Raw genomic sequence first — 14,098 nt, 5'->3', positions numbered from 1 at the left:
AGAGGCCCGAGCCATCGGAGAACAAGCAGGGGGGGGGACGACGGACGCCCGGACGGGAGGGGGGCAAGCGGATACATAAATTATGACAATACATATGCCCCCTGCTCCTCCCCTTCCACTTCCTCCCCCCCCACCTTCACCCCCCCTCCACTCCTTCCCCCCCACCTTCACCCCCCCTCCACTCCCTCCCCCTCCCTACCCCCAGACCCCCCTCCACCCACCCCACCTCCACCCACCCCCCCTCCCTCCACCCCCCCCACCTCCACCCACCCCCCCTCCCTCCACCCCCCCTCCACTCACCCCCCCTCCCTCCACCCCCCCCCTCCACCCCCCCCCTCCACTCCCCCCCTTCCTCCTCCACTCCCCCCTTCCCTCTCCTCCACTCCCCCCTTCCCTCTCCTCCACTCCCCCCTTCCCTCTCCTCCACTCCCCCCCTTCAGCCCCGCCACTCCCCCCTTCCCCCCTCCACTCCCTTCCCCCTCCACTCCCCCCCTTCCCCCCCTCCACTCCCCCCTTCCCTCCCTCTCCACTCCCCCCCTTCCGCCCCTCCACTCCCCCCCTTCCGCCCCTCCACTCCTCCCTTCCCCCCTTCCACTCCCCCCCTTACGCCCCCTCCCTTCCCCCCCTCCACTCCCCTCCCTCCCCCCTCTCCCTCCCCCCTCTCCAGTCTCCACTCCCCCCCTTCTGCCCCCTCCCTTCCCCCCCTCCACTCCCTTCCCCCCCTCCACTCCCTTCCCCCCCTCCACTCCCTTCCCCCCTCCACTCCCCCCTCCACTCCCTTCCCCCCCTCCACTCCTCCTCTCCCTCCCTCCACTCCCCCTCTCCCCCCCTCCACCCTCCACTCCCCCTCCCCCCCTCCACTCCACCCTCCATTCCCTCCACTCCACCCTCCATTCCCCCCCTCACCCTCCACTCCACCCTCCATTCCCCCCCTCACCCTCCACTCCACCCTCCATTCCTCACCCTCCACTCCCCCCTCCACCCTCCACTCCCCCCCTTCACCCTCCACCTTCCACTTCCCTTCCCTCCCCCCCTCTCCCCCTTCCCTCTCCCCCTCTCCCCCTTCCCTCCCCCCTCTCCCCCTTCCCTCTCCTCCACTCCCCCCTTCCTCCCCTCCACTCCCCCCCTTTCCCTCCTCCACTCCCCCCTTCCCTCTCCTCCACTCCCCCCTTCCCTCTCCTCCACTCCCCCCTCCACTCCCCCCCTTCAGCCCCGCCACTCCCCCCTTCCCCCCTCCACTCCCTTCCCCCCTCCACTCCCCTCCACTCCCCCCCTTCCCCCCCTCCACTCCCCCCTTCCCCCCCCTCCACTCCCCCCTTCCCTCCCTCTCCACTCCCCCCCTTCCGCCCCTCCACTCCCCCCTTCCCTCCCCCTCCCTTCCCCCCCTCCACTCCCCTCCCTCCCCCTCTCCCTCCCCCCTCTCCAGTCTCCACTCCCTTCCCCCCCTCCACTCCCTTCCCCCCCTCCACTCCCTTCCCCCCCTCCACTCCCTTCCCCCCTCCACTCCCTTCCCCCCCTCCACTCCCTTCCCCCCCTCCACTCCCCCCTCCCTCCCCCCTCTCCACTCCCCCCCTTCCCACCCTCCACTCCCCCCCTTCCCCCCAGCTCCGTAGACCCCCTGCTTCAATCCTATGTTAAAAAAAAGTAATTTTTAAAAGTGCATAAGTTGCTCCTTCAATTCGTCCTGTTAAAGATACTGTTTTGAACATTGAGATCCTTCATACAAGAGGGGGAAAAATTATCTTTTACAGGATGAATAAATGTAATTTTTGAAGCTTTATACCTGTAAATGTTGAGGTTCTGCGCATACACAGGAATCTGTTAAAAAAATAAAACGTGACATTGTTTGCCGACGCATTGTAATATTCATTTCCAGTATAGAAATAAAAGTAATTCTCCTGAAATATTGGGTGCATTTATTGGCGGTTTCGTTGCATAGCAGCGTTTATTTTTCTGTGCCGTTTGTACGGAAATGTATAATGCCAGCAACTGCTCATCAATAAGCTTACGAGTACGCTGCACCAGTCTGTTTATATAAATAAAACAATTAAAAGAACATGTTGTGAGTGAACCTTAAGATAAACCAGTGAAGGTCAATGCTTTAGAACTGTTGACAAGAAAACCGAGCATGTGCATGACCTGAAACTAACACCTCTCTCGGTTGATGAGAATTACATAATGCTTTCTGTTCTGCAAGATGATACGTTGACCACTCCGAGATGAAAATAAATGTATATCTAGCTCTCAACTGTGGCCACCTTATTACATTATTCATGGCAGAACTCTGTTTGTCACGGAAGGGATTGCAGTTCATTTTAAGTTTTATTCACCACTCCCTGGTTTGTAAATCATGCTTAATGACATGTCACAAACACTAGAAAACAAAAGAAAACCCTTTAAAGCAGCACTCCTAGGGACCCTTTGTATTTTGTATTTAATAGGTGTGAAGCAGGGGGTCTCCGAAGCTGAACCGCATTGAATTCTGCTCTGGGGACTCCCTGCTTTCTGAGATACAGACCTCCCATAGGGGGTGTCGGGGTCTCTGCAAAGTTTAAATGTCCCGTCACGTGGGCCAATAGGAAACCGCAAGGGATTATGTCACGGCTTCCTATTGGCCCGCGAGACATTTAAGCCGCAATTGTTTGCCCAAACAAGCCTAGCCAGAGCTACTAGAGGCACCCCCTTCCGAGGTAAGCCAGGAAGCAGGGAGCCCTGCAGCTGAAATCAACGTTGGTGTGTGTACATTTTTCATATTCCCAAGCAGCGGTGCTGGTTTAAATGTCTTAACACTGTGCGGCCAAGAGTTGTCACTTTCAAGGTGTACAAATATCTCTGCCTTCTTCCAGGTCTACGTCAGCAACGAATGGATGACCAGTATCGGAGAGGGCGGGAGCTTTGGGGAGCTCGCTTTGATTTATGGGACCCCCAGGGCAGCGACCGTGAAAGCCAAAACCAACGTGAAATTGTGGGGGATAGACCGGGACAGTTACAGGAGAATCCTTATGGTAGGTGTGAGGCGCATCGCCAGCCTTGGCGTCCCCGCCCCCATGACGATCTTCCAACCAAAACGTGCTTCTTTGTGCCGCTTCTCCAGCTCCTGCCGTAGACTTGACATGGTGCAGGTCACGACGATTGGTCCGTGCTAGTCCAGTGAGTGGTGCTTTTTAATGTCTAGAGCAGGGAGTAACCAACTCCAGTCCTTCAGAGCCACCAACCAGCAGGTCAGGTTTCCAGGATATTCCTGATTGAGCCACCTGTGCTGAAGCAGAGATATCCTTAAAACCTGACCCGGTGGACCTTGAGGACTGGAGTTGCCCCCCCCCCCCCCCCCCCACTAGTCTAATGTTATCTTAAGATTGTAGACCATGTGTAATCCAGCCATTGATGTTTATGCCACATGGAACCTCAGTTCATATAGGACCAAAGTCCCTCCTAGACCACAGTTTACTAATGGTAGTGACCTGACTAAGGGGTTACCACTGGGTTGATGCACTTTGTTAAAATTATTATTCAACACCGACACCTATAGGTGTTTTTTATTTAATTTTTTTTAAATCCTGGTTTAAAGTTATTTTGTGAACACGGTGAGCTGAGACTTGGAATGGGTTTGATTTGCTTCTGGCTGGTTTGTCTAATGTCACTGTGTGTTCAACCAGCGTTTGTACAGAATATAAAGCAGAAATGCGCTCCGTAATAGATAAAGTCCAAGTAATTCCCCCCACCCCCCAAAAAACATCTATCAGTGGTTATTACGAAGTTTTAGGATGTTTTAAGATTTGTGTTTTTATCTATTTTTATGAAATGTAAGTATATAATTTTTATACATATTTCTACCTTTTTAGTATCTATTACAAACTCGCATTGAATTACTGAGTGGTATACTGCTATATAAATCCGAAAGAAACCCAAGTTAACACCAAGCGCACCATCGATCACCTAGGTGTTCAATTTTTGCTGTTTTCCCCCCAAAAAACATGTCGAGTTTTAAGGATCTCCCTCCCCCCTCTACTTTCCATTGACCTTATTGTCTTTGGTTAAGGACAAGGTGGGACATGATTAGAGGAAGCTCTTGATTGAGTCCCTCAAGGCCCAAAGAAACGCAGACACATTTTTGTGTTGCATTTGACTGTAAGCTTGACACATTCTTTACAAAATATTGTATGTCTGCTGTCGAAGTGCACCTGCACACAGCTCGTGGATAGATGAGTTGCATAGCTGCATAGTTGATGAAGTTGAAAAAAGACGTACGTCCATCAAGTTCAACTTATGCTAAATTTAGACGACAGAACCTTTATCCTATATTTGTACTTGCAGTATATTGATCTAGAGAAAGGCAAACAGAAAAACCCAGTGACACATTATCTAATAATATTTCCTAAGGGGAAAATAAATTCCTTCCTGACTCCAAATATTGGCAATCAGATTATTCCCTTGATCAGCATTCTTCCCATATTTACTTATTTGGTATATCCCTGTATACCTTTCCTTTCTAAAAAGATGTCCAACCTTTTTTTGAACATATCTATTGTGTCTGCCATCAGAGTCTCCATGGGTAATGAATCCCACATCGTAACTGCCCTTACTGTAAAGAAACCTTTCCTTTGTTGCTGGTGAAATCTCCTTTCCTCCAACCTTAAGGGATGGCCCCAAGTCCTTTGTACTGCCCGTGGGATGAATAGTTCTTTTAAAAGCTCCTTGTATTGATCCTGAATATATTTCTATATATTATATCCCCTCTTAGACGCCTCTTTTCTAATGTAAACAAATCTAATTTAGCGAGCCTCTTCTCATAAATCAGATTTTCCATCCCTTTATTCATTTGGTGGCTCTTCTGTGCACTTTTTTTAGTTTCGTTTATGCAGTGGGGCCCAAAATTGTACTCCATATTCAAGGTGTGATCTTATTAATGCTTTACAAAGGGGCATAATTATGTTTACTTCCCGTCCAGCCATACCGCGTTTAATGCAAGATAAGATCTTGTTTGCCTTTGCAGCTACTGCCTGACATTGGGCACTATTGCTAAGCCTGCTATCTACAAGCGCTCCTAAATCCTTCTCCATCAAGGATTCACCTAATTTTGCCCCATTTAGACCGTGATTATACCCAAAAACGCGCGCAGCGCCAAAACAAGTAGCATAAATCCAATGAAAGTGCTCATGCTGGCGACGATGGACGGCTGGGAAAGAGACGGACAAATTAGTTTTTTTCTGGCGACGGCTGTGTCGCGTGACTGGTTAAGCCAATGAAGGCGAACAACTCACGGCCACGCCTCCTCTGTCTCCTCGGTATAATCAAGATGCTGCTCGGCGGCAGCGCTGAGTGACGTCACAGAATAGCCCTGCAGCTCTTTAATATAATTAAGGCCTTACTTTGTTGCCGTTGTGGAATTACAGGCCATTTGGTCCATCTTCCGTTGTTCTCTGTCACTTTAAGTACTAGGTAAATAAGTTTGGACTTCATCTAGCAGAGAACTAACTTGGCATGTTAATCCCTCTTGTCCTTGGGAATGGGTAAAACTGCGCTTCTGAACTTTTACCAGAGAAATTCTTGTAACCGTGTTCTGTTGGTTTTCAGGGAAGTACATTAAGAAAGCGGAAGATGTATGAGGAATTCCTGAGTAAGGTCTCTATTCTAGGTGAGTGCTCAATTTCTTGATGGCTTCTTTGCTGGTCAATTGTAGCGGCATCTGCAGTATATTACAAATCAACAAGTGTTAACAGATTTAAAACCCCCTATTGCAGAATAGCTATTGCAGACTTCCTGCAGGCACTCATTGGAGTAGAATAGCTGATAATCCAGAGTTGAGGTGAAGCTGCCATAGACTGGCAGTGCCTCTATTACAGGGGCGTCCAGCTCCAGTCCGCAAGGGCCACCAACAGGTCAGGTTTTAAGCTTATCCTTGAGCCACCTGTGCTGAAGCAATCAGTCCCTGCTTCAGCATAGGAGGCTCATTCTTTGAGTCTCTGAGCCACGTGTTGAAGCAGGGATGTCCTGGAAACCTGTCCTGTTGATGGCCCTAGAGGATCGGAATGGGCCATTCCTGCTCTATAAGAACAGTTGCTTAAAGTGGCAAACCACCCCAACTACCCCTTATTGGAGCCTGCGGGCCCTCCTGTGCTGTGCCGCGGGATCCGCTCGGTGAAACCCACTGGTTTCAGATTAATTGGCAGCATTATGGCCCAATCGTTAAACCTTTTAGGGCTGGAGCGGTCGCAGCACGAAGGCCTCTCCGACACATCGCGATCCCGTGACCCCTCTCGTACGTGCGATCACATGATCGCAGCATCTCTGATCTCTCTGCCTTCCTTGCCAGACATGCGCCCTGCGGCGCGGAACACGTTCTCCCTTAGAAAACGGGTGGGGGAATAAATCCAGCGATGAAGCCGCCGCCGCGTCATTGTGCCCCGAGACTGACGAGCCTCCATGGCGGGGTGGGCCATGGTATGGGTCACTCCGGAAGTGTTGAATGGGATTTAAATGGCTGTCCAATAGAAAGCTGTGACTGACTTTGCGGCTTCCTATTGGTCTGAGCTTTGGCAGCCATTGGGTTTCCCAGGGAGGAGATAAAGCTGTTGAGCACCACGGAAACTGGTTCCAACGCTGGAAGAAAGAAAAAACTAATCCGCTAGGTTGCTGCTTTTAAACCTTTTGGTTGTGCTGTGCGTTTCCGTTGAACATTAACAAGCTTTGTGGCGCCTTTGAAAAACTGCGATGGTTTTTACCCCTTTCCCCCTTTCCTAGAATCCCTTGATAAGTGGGAACGTCTAACCGTTGCGGACGCCCTGGAACCGGTCCAGTTTGAGGACGGACAAAAGATTGTGATGCAAGGAGAGCCCGGGGACGAGTTCTTCATTATCCTAGAGGTTCGTGATCACCGTTTGTAACGTAGGTTTGCCCCATCTCTGCCGTCACGTATTCTGGTTCCCGGGAAATATGTTTATATTCCTAGAGATCTGGAGTGGGGGACTCCAGTCCTCAACGGCCACCAACAGGGGCGGCTATTCAGGATATCCCTGCGTCAGCACAGGTGGCTCTGACTGAGCCACCTGTGCTGACACAGGAATATCCTTAAAACCTCAGATGCTAGATCAGGGGTAACCAACTCCAGTCCTTATGAGCTAACAGGTCATGTTTTAAGGCTATCCCTGCTTCAGCAAAGGTGGCTCAGTCTTCGACTGCACCACCGGGGCTGAAGCAGGGATATCCTTAAAACCACATCTGTTGGTGGCCCTTGAGGACTGGAGTTGCTCCCGGCTACAGATGGCAAGTTCAAATAAATATCATCCCTTGGCCTAGGAGATTTCTTGTTGTCGGAGGCTTTGCAAAGCGAAGATTAAATAACATATAGAGACAGAATGCACACAGATGATGTAGTCGCTTCTTCCGTACATCCGGGGTCTCCGTAGCTGACCAATGGTAATTTTAGCTCTGGGAGGACTCCCTCCTTCCCACGATGCTTATCTCTGAAGGGTCTGCCGGTATGTAACGCAAATATAAAGCCCCCGTGTCACCCAGGCCAATAGGAAGATGATGATGTTGCAGCTTCCTAATGGTTGGCGGGGGGCCGGGGACCTTTAAACCTCCATAGTCCATGCACAGTCGGGGATGCTACCGGTGGCCCCTTCAAACGTAAGTATGTCTGGAAGCAGTGGGTCCCCGGCGCTGAAATTACAACGGTTCGGCATTGGTTTTTACCTGATATGAAGGTGCAGTCCCCCCTAATAGTTTTTATCCCATTGTGATGCCCTTTAAAGATTGATAACCTTATTTACATCCCCCCCCCCCACCCCCGTTTTCATTTAATTACAATATTTCTATAAAAAGGCCACAATCCTGCTGTAGTGTTCACATGGCAAACGCTGCAGGTTGTGATCACGTTTTCCAGCCCACGAGGCAATACAGAGCTGTTTTCCATGTAAACTTCAAAGGCTAATCGGAGAAGCCGTCTTGTCCTGAGCGTTTACAATAACTCTCCGACGTCCTGTGATGTCGCAAATTCGCAGTCATCTTAGTTTTGCGTCCACGCCATTTTCAATGGTTAAAAGACAAAGAAAAAAACACGTCTTCTATTGTATTTCTATCACTGTTCTGTTCATAAAATGTTACTCTGCAACATTATATATTTGGCAAGAAACACAAAATGGAGTGTGGTGTTCACGTGTCATTTTCTTCAGGGGACAGCGGCTGTGTTGCAGCGCCGCTCCGAAAACGAGGAGTTTGTGGAAGTGGGACGGTTGGGGCCTTCGGATTATTTTGGTGAGTTATTTTATTCCTCTGTAATGTATTCGCTCTCCCCCCTGGTCTCATTTCATTTTCCAAGTCCTCAGACCGATGAAGGTGAAGGCAGCAGGACAAAGCAGGGAGAGGTTGCAGAAGCCAAATTGAAATGGAATCAGCCCAAGTTAACAGGACAGTCCCATGTAGCAATGTTTTTTTGATATGCGTCTGTGTAATTAGCTTTTTCAGTTTTCATAAAAGTGAAACTTTCCCCCCCAATTTATTTCCAGTGTAAAATTATGTTTCTTTTTTATGTGGGCCATATAACTTCTAATTTGTTTTTTGTTTTTTGTTCTTTCTCTTTTGGCGGCTGATAAGCGCACCATTATTTTACAGTCCATCCTAAATTTTGATTTCCAAAGGCCCAAGGCCTGCAGTAGTGTCCATATGACATCTGTTCCACCTCACCAGGCAGCATGGAGATGTTTTCCTTGTGGATGTGAAAGAGCCTTATAAGTGAAGCTGCCTTATTCTGAACCTGTCCAAGGCCCGGTCAAATCCAACAGTTGATTGAAACCCATTTTAATTTAGATTTTTGTGCTAATTTTTAACTTAAGGAATAAAATACAGTAGCTGAAAAAATCAGCAGGGATAAACGTGATAGAGGTGCAATCGCATAGGATGGTGGAGATGTCTTTGGAAACTAAACGTTGGGACTCCACGGTTACCCTGTTCTGATATCTGTCTCCCCCGCCCCTCCAGGTGAAATAGCGCTCCTGATGAATCGGCCCCGCGCAGCCACCGTGGTCGCCCGTGGCCCCCTGAAGTGCGTCAAGCTCGACCGTCCGCGCTTCGAACGCGTCCTGGGGCCCTGCTCGGACATCCTGAAGCGAAACATCCAGCAGTACAACAGCTTCGTGTCGCTGTCCGTCTGAGCCGCCGCCCCTCCCAAATCCCTTTTACAACCCTCGCCCCCTCACGCTTCACCGACGCAGATAGCTTCCCCTCCACCCCAACACAGCTCCTGTCTGACAAAAAAAAGCTCCCTATCCCATTTTATCTTCTTATTTTTAAACGGCTGGGTTCTATTCCCTTTTACCCCCTTTGCTCAGCAAAGAGGTGTACAGGTGCCATTCCACATGGACCCGAACTCAATGTGATGGTGTGAATAGGTTGGGTCAGGAGTGGCCAACTGCAGTCCTCAAGGACCACCAACAGGTCCGATTTTCAGGATATCCCTGCTGCAGCACAGGTGGCTCCATCAGTGGCTCAGTCTTCGACTGAGCCACTGATGGAGCCACCTGTGCTGCAGCAGGGATATCCACAAAACCTGACCTGGTGGTGGCCCTTGAGGACTGCAGTTGGGTACCCCTGGGTTAGGTCTTTGTGATTGCTGTAGCATCCTTGAAAGTTTTCATTCGTGGGGGGGAGATGGACGTATTGATAAATTTATATTCTTGCCAACCTGGCCCCGTTTAAAGGTCTCTTTCTCAATACGCTGCTCAGCAGTGCCGAGCGAGATGGAAATCTTCTCCAGCACTGAGAAGATGCTTCCCCCGAATATTCAGTAAGGCCCCGCAGATCCAGCTAGGGCATTAGTGGGCACGCGTGGCAGTCCACCTCTGGTCAGCGGGCCACTTTCCCTCTCCCCTGGTGTAGAGTGAGTGGAGATGTCGGTGTAGATTGTAAGCCACTTTGTCAGCTGTTTAATGATCGTGCGCTGATATGCTGTCCCACGCCTCTCCTGTGCGAATCACTAGTTCCACGTGTAAGAGGAGCCTGTGCACCATATGTATAGGCTCAAGGGCCACACATGTGGCCCTTGAAGTATTTAAAGTTGGCGCTTTACAAATAAACGATCAAGAGAAGACGGGGGCGTTACTAAAAACAAACAGGAAAGCGTAGGACATCGAATTACTCCAAACCCTTGTATGATGACTCTCAGAATTGGTTTAATAGAACGTGTCGGCTTTTATTTATTGTTTAGAGCCTAAATAGCCACAATTTAACCCGTTTTTAACATCTCGCATGTTCATACCGGTCCTACGTGGAAATGCACCGTAACTGACGAGGAAGATCTCTGCAGAAATTGCTGTCGCTGCTTCTCTCTGTGCAATGTGAAGTGCCGTGCTGAATATGTTTCTGAGGTGGCTTTTGGGGGGGGACGTCGCTTGATTACTGGCACCAAAAAAATGAGTTGTCACCAGGCCGGCTTGTAACAGTGGAAGCTATTTATCATTATTTAAATGAAAAACAACAAAAAAAACCAGTATGTATTTTCCAAGCATATTTTGAGGCTGTGGTCACACACTGCTGTATTCCATCTTGTCCTGTTTCTCGCATTGTAACATTTCACAGGTACTATATATAATATATATATATATATATATATATATATCTCAGTACAGCACCCATATAGTTTTGAAACTGGGTTCTTAGAGAGGGTTATTTTTGCGCTGTGATCCTCCGTGCTTTGTTTGGGTTTATAGAAGACTTTTTTTTATATATATACAGCTCTTCTAGGCTCTCGGAAAGGCAGCAGTCAGTGCGTGTTCATTATAGACAAGGATTATTAACTGAGAGAGACTCCGTTTTGATCAGCATCCTACATCAGGTTTTTAGAAACCATGGCTATAATTGTACCAACCCCCTCACCCCCATCATCCTCCTATTTTTGGATTGTATTTACAACAGGATCAGTTTGATATTTTCTTCCTGTTTCAAAGGATTGACTGACGCTAGTGGTAACACCCCCAACACCACAAGAAACCGCCCCAATTTCAGAGTATTTCCAGATTATACACCGTTTGCATAACATGCTTATTTGCCCTCCGCTCTGACCACCGGATAATGACAGAACGTTCTGCTAGACATGGGGTGGCAAAATGCAGTCCTCAAGGGCCACTGGCAGATCAGGTATTGGGGATATCCCTGCTTTAGCACAGGCGGCTCAATCAGTGGCTCAGCCAAAGACTGAGCCTCTGATAGAGCCACCTGTGCTGAAGCAGGGATATCCTGATCAGTGACGCATCAATTGACTTGCGTTGCAATAGAAAATGACTGCACATCCCAATAAGAATGTTTGCAAGACCTGTGGTAACCAATTGTAACCTCGCCCTCTGTTTTAAATGATGTAAAATAATCAAAATGCAAATTGGTTCGGGTCACTGCTTTAATTTTAATGAGCGTTGTGGGGCAGGAAAAATCCTTGGGACTTAAAGGATACCCATGGAAATGTTTTTTTTTTTTTTTTTTTTTTTTAATATGATATGGGGTGGCCAACGCCACTCATAGTTTACCAACAGGTCAGGTAATGGGGATATCCCTGCTTCAGCACAGGTGGCTCAATGGCTGTCTTTGACTGAGCCACTGATTGAGCCACCTGTGCTGAAGCAGGGATATCCTTAAAGCCCGACCTGTTGGGGGACTTTGATGACTGGAGTTGGTCACAACTGTGATGGATAAATGAAATAAAAGATATATTTTAAATCTGGTCAAACAGAGCATAGGAAGCGCACTGCTTGTCAAAAATGTTACATCAGAAGTTGGAATTTGGGGGCGTTTATATGTTTTTAGCCGTGTTTTTTTTACGCTGTGTAGTTGAGCACTTTTTCTGTTGCAAAGGGTTCAAATGCGTTTTGCATCTCTCCCCCCCCCCCCCACACGCTGTAACTTCCCTACATGTCCACGAGCATTTTATACACTGTCCTGTATCTCAATTCCACGTGTTTTTAGCTTCAAAATATATTTGCCTTTGTAGAATCACCAGTTTTACACAATAAACAGCCACATTGGAGTTAAATATTAATCACCCGTATAGCTTTACTTTTTGCGTGTGTGTGTGTGTGTGTGCAATCTAAATATGTTTGAAACACATCTGTATACTTTTGCCTTAGCTTAACATATTCAGGGCTTTAAAAGTAAACCTTTGCTTGGCCACCTTTATCGGATATCTGAAGTATAGCGCCCTAGAGAGTTCTAGTCAAAATGAGGACCATTTTTGTATTGTTACCGGACTATATAAGTCTCATTTACTGTATGTGCTAAAATATATATATAAATATAATTATATATTCCTTTTTGTTATAGATTCTCCTAAAGGCAAGGTCGAGCAATAAAAATTATTTTAATTCTTAAACTCAGCTGGTCGTTTTTTTATTCATAGTTGGGGCTTTGTTGTGCAGTAGTAAATTTGAATTTTTTTTTTTATTGGTTTCATTTCTGGAATTTTTGGCGCAGCCGTGTTTTTGCGCGGGGTAATCTTAATATATAAAATCGAAAGGTTAGTGCTATCTGCGGTGAATCTGATTGGTCCTCAGCCTCTGGCCAATCAGATTGGTGGGTCTGACGTCACCCAACTGCCACTCTCTTCCCCTTCGGCCACACACACACTCTCTGTCTCTGTCTGTCTGTGTCCTCTCTCCCCCCCCATCAAACTCACCTCCCTCCCCGGTGCTCACTCACCTCCCTCCCCGGCACTGTCTCACCTCCCTCCCCGGCGCTCACTCACCTCCCTCCCCGGCGCTCACTTCCATCCCTCCCCGGCAGGGGAACAGGTAGTGGGCAGGCAGCCTCGCCGAGTGGCTAAGATGGCGGCGCCCGGAAGGACCCCCTTCCTCCTGCAGCTGCCTCGCGGCACGGAGTGCCTAAGATGGCGGCGCCCTGAAGGACTCACTTCCCTCCCTCCCCGGCGCTCACTTCCCTGACCGGCGCGGGGACAGGCAGTGGGCAGGTAGCCTCCGGAAGGACCCCCTCAACCACTTCCCCCCACCGCCCAGAGCACGCTCTCTACGGCTCACCCCCCACACGCCGCTACCCCGGTCAACATCCCCGAGGAGCAGGAGGAGGGCGGCAGGGAGTTGCGGCCGCGCAATAGCTCCTTTGTGCCACCGGGAGTCACCGGAGGCCACGAGGGGGGAGAGAACCATTGGCAGGCCGAGGAAATGCAGGGGGAGTAATCCATGCCTTTGATGCCCCCTCCTGCCTTTGACACCCCACCCTGCCTTTGATGCCCCCCCCTGCCTTTCACCCCCCAAGCCTCCCCATGCCTTTCACCCCCCTGCCCTTCACCTCCTGTCCCCCCTGCCCTTCACCCACCTCCTGTCCCCCCTGCCCTTCACCCCCCCTGCCTTTCACCCCCCCGCCCCACCTGCCTTTCGCCCCCCTCACCACCTGCCTTTCGCCCCTCCTACCTTTCACCCCCCCTGCCCTTCACCTCCCCCTGCCCTTCACCCCCCCCTGCCCTTCACCCCCCCCTGCCCTTCACCTGCCCCCCTGCCTTTCACCCCCCCTGCCTTTCACCCCTCTTCCCCCCCTGCCTTTCACCCCCCCTGCCTTTCACGCCCCCTCCCTTCCTTTCACGCCCCCCGTCCCCTCCCTGCCTCCAGGCAACGCCGGGTATATCAGCTAGTAGAACATAAAATAAATATATGCATTAGCTGCTACTCTGTAACTTGCTTCTTGGAAATTGTCTAATCGAACAGTAAAATATCGCCTTAATTACATTGTTTGCGCTGCACCTCCTTATGGATACCTAGAAAACGTTAACTGTAAACATGATTGTGGGTGCCTAGGGCCCCTTGGAAGTATAAAATAGGAGTGGTCACTCCAGTCCTGAAGGGCCACCAACAGGTCAGGTTTTCAGGATATTCCTGCTTCAGCACAGGTGGTGCAGTCTTCGACCGAGCCACTGACTCTTCTGTGCTGAAGCAGGGATATCCTGAAAGCCTGACCTGTTAGTGGCCCTTGAGGACTGGAGTTGGCCACCCCATGTATAAGCAAACTTGGATGGCTAAGTGATTCCTAGTCTGCAAGCCTATCTATTGCATGGATGTGCTTTTTAGCCCTGTTCTGCTGTATCGACATCAGCTGTCCAAGGTAG

General features: G+C 49.5%; 1 protein-coding gene across 2 annotated transcripts in view; it reads left to right on the top strand.

The window, feature by feature from the left end:
- Positions 1-12,355, top strand: part of PRKAR1A (protein kinase cAMP-dependent type I regulatory subunit alpha) — a 44,777-nt gene extending 32,422 nt beyond the window's left edge. For both annotated transcript variants that reach the window (XM_075584761.1, XM_075584760.1), the window contains 5 exons: positions 2,847-3,005; positions 5,575-5,635; positions 6,742-6,863; positions 8,175-8,256; positions 8,980-12,355. In XM_075584761.1, coding sequence (XP_075440876.1) covers positions 2,847-3,005; positions 5,575-5,635; positions 6,742-6,863; positions 8,175-8,256; positions 8,980-9,152 — 597 coding nt within the window. In that variant the 3' untranslated portion in view covers positions 9,153-12,355. The remainder of the gene's footprint in view (positions 1-2,846; positions 3,006-5,574; positions 5,636-6,741; positions 6,864-8,174; positions 8,257-8,979) is intronic.
- The last annotated feature ends 1,743 nt before the right edge of the window (positions 12,356-14,098 follow it).

This window comes from Ascaphus truei, unplaced genomic scaffold, assembly GCF_040206685.1.
Source record: "Ascaphus truei isolate aAscTru1 unplaced genomic scaffold, aAscTru1.hap1 HAP1_SCAFFOLD_737, whole genome shotgun sequence".
Classification (NCBI taxonomy): Eukaryota; Metazoa; Chordata; class Amphibia; order Anura; family Ascaphidae; genus Ascaphus; species Ascaphus truei.
The sequence above is the reverse complement of the archived record's forward strand: the minus strand, read 5'-3'. Positions and strand labels throughout refer to the sequence as shown.